Genomic DNA, 8,206 nt, shown 5'->3' with positions numbered 1-8,206 from the left:
CCTGTTTTTCAACCTTGGAATGATTTAGAGCATCTGGGATAAAAGGATCAAAACCCTATTATTAGTATTTTTGTGTTAGGAATTGGCATATTTGAATATTGTAGAGGATTTGACTTATTAGAGAGCAGACTTGTAACTTCAATTTAAAGTGTGTAATTGAGAAATTGGAGTTGATTTTAAGTTGAAATCTTCCTAAGTTTATGTGCAGAACTGGAACTTTCAACAGGTACGCCTTGGTAGTGAGTTTATTAGTCAAGTACAGAGCGGACACTGAATGTGGGCCGTGTGACAATGGCTGTCGGATACGTAGATTGTTAGGCTGCTAGACTGCTAGACAGAAATATTTGTAAACTGGTTTTAAAAATTTCTGGAAGAACTAAATTTTTTATTTTGTAATTAAAGAAATGGAACATTAATTTTTAAAATGCATATTAGTTTCTAAATAGTCTTCTGCAAACAAAAACTGCCGTCAAGGACACCAAAAAAATTCACATCAACAACATGCACGGTCTCCTTGCCAGGTTGCTAAAGAAGTCCCCTGGTCTCCCCCAAAACCCCCATGGTCCGCAGTCTAGAAATACCCTAAGCCACACGGTTCGAGGTGTGTTTGCAATACCTGCAAATGGCCCACTGGAAACCTGGACGCCAAGGGAAGTTGAACATTGTCTCGGTCCCCCCAGCAGGGAGATGACCAGGGCAAGACGCTGCCGAGGTTGCCCGTGTGTCTCAGCGAAGGGGCGCCAGAGACGAGGGTCCCAGGCTGGTGAAACACACTCCCGGGGGCGGTGGACGCGGCCTGCACCGCTGAGCGGGCCTGGCGGTGGCCCCGAGGGGCCGGAGTGGTTGGGACTCTCTGAGCGCCCAGGAGCCCGTTTACAGCGCACGGGGCGACCGCCACACTCGCGCGTCCGGGAAGAGCTGTGCCCGCCCAGCGCGGGGCGGCGAGGCGCGCAGGAGCCGTGCTGGGCTCTCGCGAGGAGCCACAGCGAGTGCAGGGGACGGACGGTAAACAAGTGGCCGGTGAGTGCCTCTGCGGCCACCTGCCGTTAGAGGGGGCAGCGTAACGGGATGGAGAGCGGGAAGGGGCTGCTGCCGTAGAAATGGTGGTCAGGGAAGACGGGCGGAGACCCGAATCAGAGCAAGGAGCCACAGTCTGCACAAAAAGCAGAGCCAGCGGCGGCAACAACCCCTGAAAAAGGCTGCGGGCGGGGCGGGTGGAGCGGACGCTGCTGCTGAGGGAGAACGCCAGGGCGGGCCGTGGGGAGAAGGGGCGTGAGACAGCAGGAGGACATGCTATCCGCCCAGGAGGCCGGGACACAAATGCATTCTACAAACGCAGGGCGGCAAGGCAACATATCTCATTGTTTTCTTTAAATCAAACAAAATTCGACTCTGAGCTCCGTCCCATCCCCCGTTGGCTGGGAGAGAGGCTCTGTCACCCATCTTGGGATTCACGAAACCCTGGAGGCAAGCTGAGGGGGCCCTGGACAGCGAGGGCCGGGCTGCTGACATTCCTGAGTGGAAACCCCTAGAGAGACGCGGCTGCAGACCAGGGAGCTGGGCCAGCGCTCTGGTCCCCACAGTCTGAGACCCACGCCGGCTCCACCCTTGCAGGCTCCTCTCCCAGGGCCTCAAAGGCCTCGCTCTCTCTCCCCCGGTCCCCACCAGGACACCCTGGAGCCAGGGAAGCTTCTAGCAAACAAAAGGCAGGTTGTCTGCCCTGCTCCAACTTCCTAGTGGGGATCTCAAAGCCCTCGGAGGCAGAGGCGCACATGGCCTTGCTGTCTGCCGGCGCTGGGGTGGGAGCCGTGACCTCCCGCACGCGTTTGAGAAAGACCCGCTGCTGCGGTGTGAGGGCAGGAGGGCGGGAAACACAGTTTTGCGTGAAGATATTGCGCTGGTGACCGTGTCTGACTTCAGTGGCTTCCTTCAGCCCAAGGAGGGAATTTCTGTCACCCTGACAGGCGGGGTGGGGGAGCGCAGGGGGACAGGTGGTTGTGTTTTTCCAGGCTTCTTCATTCTGTGAGTCACAGCACAGGCTGGGGACTCCCCAGCACTGCTGCGACAGGCCAGAGATGCTCCTTCTCGAAAGCAGATCCTTGGAGTTGGTGCGGAGCCCACGCTTCAAGCACAGACTTTATCACCAGCGGAGGGAAAACAAACTTACTGTTTATTTGTTAGAAAAAGCTAGAAAGTCAAAGAGCCATAATTCCTAACACCACAAGCCAGGGACGCTGTCTGCCTGGCTGCCGAACTCAAAGGACGCAGGTTCGGAGCCAGAGGGGCCAGACACACCCTGGCACCGGCCCTGGGGTCTTGCTGGCTCCTGCCTGCCCAGGCTTCGAGGAGTCCCCCAGCTCTGTGTCCCAGCCATACCTCTTCTGACTCTCCACATGATCTGCTGCCATCTGGTCACCTTCAGCAAAAGAAGACTTTCCTAGTCAAATGTTCTCTCCTTCCTTCAAACTCTCGAATTCCTCAGCTCCATCTCGCCTTTGGTCACTCAGGCGGTCCTCCTGAATTCTTCCCCTCTCTAGATCCGCCGCTCACTGGCCATCGAAACGAGGATTCTGTGAAACGATGTGCATTTTTCCACGACGGCACAGCCTGTAGCTCTCAATCCTAGCAGTAACATTACCCTGTGAGAATCACGGTGGGAGACCTAGGAAGGTTATTCTCCTACCTTGATCTTTCTGTCACTTCTTCCAACCACTACAAGGTTCTTGTAAAGCTGGTTGGCATCCTAAGGTCTAAGTGTTCGTTTCAAAGGCTCTCCCATCTTGGAATAAAGCCTATGAGAAAGCAGACAGCAAACTGTTCAGAGATCCCTGTTCCAAAACACTCTGTAGGACATCCAGAGAGAAAGGATCCCTTAAACACTAACTTTACCAGACAGAGATGTCACGCTCATTTTGGTGCTCTATGCTGAAATTAACAAAACACATGACTCGTACTCATTTTCAATTTTTTATTAAAATAGTTTTTGTTTACAGGGACAAAGAAAAAACACACAATTTTATATGTTGTAGATAATGTGAAATACAATAAACATGGACTCTTGGGAATGCAGAATGATTTTAAAATCTTCAAAGAAGCTTTCATAAAAACAAATTTTTAAAATGTGGCTTATTTTTATTCATCTGATTTTTCAAAGAAGTTTCAGTTTCTTTTCTCCATGTTGATGCTACTCTGATTTATAAATAATTGTTCAAATATTCTAACATCAATTTTGTTTTCTGAAACTTTAGAAATCATATTTCTAAGTGAACACCTCTCTTTTATACCATCCTATGTAAACAAAAACTAGATTTTATATGAATTATCATTTGATTTGGTGCCACTATTATGAGTACAGTTTTAGTAATAATTAAATGTTATGGGGAAAAATAAACAACAGAAAAACCTGCTAGCAAGCGTATGTCTTACTATAGGGAAGGACCTTTTATAATGGCTTTTATAATACTCACCAATTTAAAATCTAGTGTATTTTTGATCTTGTAATAAAAAAGGTACTTGATTTTTTGATTAAAAAAGAAAACAAATTTTACCAAAGCTTCAATACAGAAGTGAATGGTAATAGGATGTAATAGAGAGTCTAAATTTTAGCAAGGCCATTGGCTTCTCAAATGTTATACTTTCAATTTGGAAAAATATTGTTATTCAAAACCTGAAATCCATTATAAAACTAGAAATGGAATCTTTTAGGTAAACTTTTTCTTTCAACCCCTTCATAAATCAGAAAAATTAATCAAAATTTGAATATAAAAGACCGTTACATTTAGGGATAATTTCTAAGAGAAGAAACAGAGGTAAGAAAAATCAGTCCAAACAGTGTGGTTTAAGAAATTATCCTCCCAATGTAATGGGTGGGAAAGAGATATTACATTTTAAAATTTAATAATGAAGACCGAAAAAAGATGATACATGCAGTTTAAAATGTTTGTTGTCATCGTTAAGAAAACATTAAGCACGTTGCCAATAAAAGCGAAAGCATTCCTCCATTCATAGGTAGGAAATTACTTTGCAAAACAGCAAAGTTGAGATGAAGCAGCTGGCTGCAGATTCCTTTAAAGTTTTCTCTCTCTAAAGCTCAAGAAAACTCTCAGCTTTATAGGTATCAGTGAAGAAGGGGAGCTAAAATGTTTTCAAGGCACTTTTAAACAGAGGCATTCTAGGCAAAAGTAAGAAAAGGATACTCTTATGTTTTCCTACCAAAAAAATATACCCATGAGATAAATCTCAACTTTTTAAAAGGCTAAAGTACCTTGATATTCATTAGAATTATCTGAAAGAACAGAAAAGATATCAAGACTTTACATTTTATAATAGTTAATCATAATATTACAAATGATCTTTTGACTAACTACTGTTCAGATAATGAGTACAAAATGTATCCAAGAGTATTATCTATTTTTATATACTAAAATATGTAGATGTATAAAGAGGTGTTCCTAGAAACTTACTTGTAATTCAAATACGCACTAGAGAAATTAGTAATTCTGTAATGCTAAGGGTTTCTATAATATAAATATTTATGTTTTCAATTCATGCTTGAAAATTGGGATTTTATTACTCTGAAGGGCACATAGTATTTAAGCTTATCTTTATTGAAACATTATATAAAAAGCTGACTAAATATTCTGTAGTGTATTTGGAGTGAACATCATCTTGAACAGAGATTTTGAAACTTCATAATCTTAACCCCCACAATATGATTATACTTGTTTAGTAAGAACATTAGATCAGACATGAACTTAACAAACGAAAGACTACACCCTTCCCTGTTCATACCCGTAAATTCTCTTCTTCAAGTCCTCTCTGGCCCCTCATGCGCTGGGCACGCTGCTCTGTCTTGCCTTCAGCACAGTCTGACCACTCGGCTACACAACTTCCCTACAAGGGGACAAGCTATTTCCCTGGTGCTCTAAGTGAGTCTGATTTGGTGGTTGTTCCCCACCCTGAGTGCTCTTTAAGCTGGTACCTTAAGTCAAAGAAATGCTTTAACTTGCTATTTACCCTAGTGGTGTATTTAATGCAAATTCAAAGGTGTACCCTGAAATCCTTGGTAAGGATTCCTCATCACTGCCTGTGTTGGCATTTTGGGCAGGGAGAATGGAAGAGAATGAGAAACTTTCCCTAAAGCTCTGTCAACATATGTATTATAAGATGGATACTACTAGTAAGAGTTTTCAATGATAAAATACAGTAAGTATTTACTTTTTAAAACCCACTTTAAAAGGTTTGAAATTAAGCTTTTTATGGTGATTTTTATGTGAGTTCTTAGAGTGATATATTTGAGTAACTATTCTATTTATATAAAATAGATAAACAATACAAGGCGCAGTGAAGAATGGTGTGCAACCACAAATACTCAGTGTCTCAGGAGTAGCACATGAAGAAATCATAACTCACATTAACGTGCTTCTGCTAATACTTTCAAAAACAAAAAGCTTTTGGAATGCTAGAAGAAAAGAGCATTAGGCTTTATGTTGAAAACCTCAGACCTTTCCAGGAATGCTCTGTGCACCCGCTTCTCATATGACCAAAGTTTTACATGTATTCAAAGGAAAGGGCTTATTGCTAGTGGGCAGTAAAGTCAATAAGAGCAGTTATAATCACATAATTTAACACAATACTGGGTATGTCATAACTTTAAAAGCAACTCATTCTAAATTCTTCACATCTTCTTAACTTGCTGGCATTCTGATGCAACCAACAGACTTACTGAATAACTTTCATACCTTTCTTTTTACTAATCTGCTTTGGTTTGCATTTCTTTTCCTTCTTTAAAACATGCAGTTCATACATTTGACAGTCTTACTACCATAGTCAATACATTCAGGACCAATGCACTCGCAGCAGGCATTATGAAACCAGCGATATTTGGATGCTCCCATTGACTCACAGGATATTTTACACTGATGGATGGACATGCAGTCATCAAAATAGACCACAGTACACATGTGTTCTGAAAAATAAAAATTTAAGATTTCAGAGCAAGAAAGAAGAAAAACAGAAAATGGTTTAATACTCAGTTGAATATTGTTTTTATTATTATCTTTTTTTTAGAGATGGGATCTTGCTATTTTGTCCAGGCTGGAGTGCAATGGCTATTCACAGGCAAAATCATAGCTCACTGCAGCCTCGAGTGCCTAGGCTCAAGTGTTCCTCCCACTTCAGCCTCCTGGGTAACTGGAACTACAGGTATGTGCCACTGCACCTGGCTACTCAGTTGAATATTATTAATAGTTAATATTATTAATAGTTAATATCAGTTAACCTTAATAGTTCTCTTATTGCTGGTCTGCACAGGACAAAGATGAGGTATAGGAAAAAAAATCTTCATTTATTAATTATGTTCAGAAGGAAGCCAGATTCTCCCACTCCATCTAAAGAAGGCGAAGGGCTTCCTTAGCCTCTTTTTGCAGATTTCAGACTTTGATCTAAAGGTTAAACTACTGGGCTTAAAAACATTTGCTATGCTATATAGCTGTGCTTTTTAAACCAGGCATTTCTGATAGAATTTCCTATGAAGAGAGAATTCTCCATCCAAAAGAAGTTTGAAAAATACGAAAAATACGAGGACAGAGTCTATAGTTCTAAAGTTAAACTGACAATTTACAATAAGATAAAACAAAGAAGTAATTCAGATGATGTAAAGTGATTAGCAATGCTTGGCACAAATAAGCATTAGCTATTAGAAAATATTCTTCTTATTATTAGTAGTGATTTCTAGCCCTGCTTTCCAAGAAGACAACCACTTTTGATTGTTTCAGTTGTTTCAAATTGAAACAATCAAATTTTCCTGGCACTTAACCCCATATGACTAGCTAGGAAGATAGTTGCATGAAATAAAGGGCAATAAAAACCATTAAAAGAGAATTCATGACCAAAGGCTCAAGTTAGTTTTACAAAGCCATTTATAGGACTGATAAATCATCAGAGGGTGGTCTGAATAGTAAGGAAAGGTTTAATGAAAAAACTGGACTTGAATTAGGAAGAAGAATAAAAGCTACCAGGTAACAAAATGAGGACAGTGCTAGGGAGATGGGTAGAGTGTGCACGAGGACAGAGTCTACACCTGTAGACTGTAGCGGATGGTGGGTATCAGGAGATGAGGAACCACCCCTGGGTTACAGAGGAAGCTAAGGAGGCCAGCAGAGCACCATCCCAGGCAGGCCAGGGGGCTGGTGGGAAGCAGGACGTGGAGGCACTCCAACTGCCAAGTGATCGGTATGTAATAAATCACTTCATTTGTTTATTTGTTCAATAAACAAATATTTGTTGAACGCCTACTACGGGATAGCCATTAGGAACTCAAAGAGTAATCAGAGAATACAAGGAACTAAGTAGACAATGGTAGACCTGTAAGTTAAAAACAGACAACGAATAGAACTGCGCATGCAGGAGCAGGAGGAGGAAGTGGCCAAGTCTATCCGGGGGAAGAGGTGCCCAGGGAAGGTGTCACAGAGGAAAAACTTTAGCTCTGTCTTGAAGATAGTTAGTATTTCCAGGAATTAGCTTCCTGCTAATTATTTCATGAAATAATTAGCAGGAAGCTAATTCCTGGAAATACTAACTATCTTCAAGACAGAGCTAAAGTTTTTCCTCTGTGACACCTTCCCTGGGCACCTCTTCCCCCGGATAGACTTGGCCACTTCCTCCTCCTGCTCCTGCATGCGCAGTTCTATTCGTTGTCTGTTTTTAACTTACAGGTCTACCATTGTCTACTTAGTTCCTTGTATTCTCTGATTACTCTTTGAGTTCCTAATGGGTATCCCGTAGTAGGCGTTCAACAAATATTTGTTTATTGAACAAATAAACAAATGAAGTGATTTATTACATACCGATCACTTGGCAGTTGGAGTGCCTCCATGTCCTGCTTCCCACCAGCCCCCTGGCCTGCCTGGGATGGTGCTCTGCTGGCCTCCTTAGCTTCCTCTGTAACCCATGGGTGGTTCCTCATCTCCTGATACCCACCATCCGCTACAGTCTACAGGTGTAGACTCTGTCCTCGTGCACACTCTACCCATCTCCCTAGCACTGTCCTCATTTTGTTACCTGGTAGCTTTTATTCTTCTTCCTAATTCAAGTCCAGTTTTTTCATTAAACCTTTCCTTACTATTCAGACCACCCTCTGATGATTTATCAGTCCTATAAATGGCTTTGTAAAACTAACTTGAGCCTTTGGTCATGAATTCTCTTT

General features: G+C 42.3%; 1 protein-coding gene across 1 annotated transcript in view; it reads right to left on the bottom strand.

Moving 5' to 3' along the window:
- Positions 1 to 5,721: 5,721 nt before the first annotated feature.
- TWSG1 (twisted gastrulation BMP signaling modulator 1) overlaps positions 5,722 to 8,206 on the bottom strand; it is a 45,996-nt gene continuing 43,511 nt past the window's right edge. The window contains exon 4 of the mRNA XM_012648373.1: positions 5,722 to 5,968. Coding sequence (XP_012503827.1) covers positions 5,787 to 5,968 — 182 coding nt within the window. The 3' untranslated portion in view covers positions 5,722 to 5,786. The remainder of the gene's footprint in view (positions 5,969 to 8,206) is intronic.

The sequence above is a fragment of the Propithecus coquereli genome, unplaced genomic scaffold (genome assembly GCF_000956105.1).
Source record: "Propithecus coquereli isolate 6110/MARCELLA unplaced genomic scaffold, Pcoq_1.0 Scaffold283, whole genome shotgun sequence".
Taxonomy (NCBI): Eukaryota; Metazoa; Chordata; class Mammalia; order Primates; family Indriidae; genus Propithecus; species Propithecus coquereli.
The sequence above is the reverse complement of the archived record's forward strand: the minus strand, read 5'-3'. Positions and strand labels throughout refer to the sequence as shown.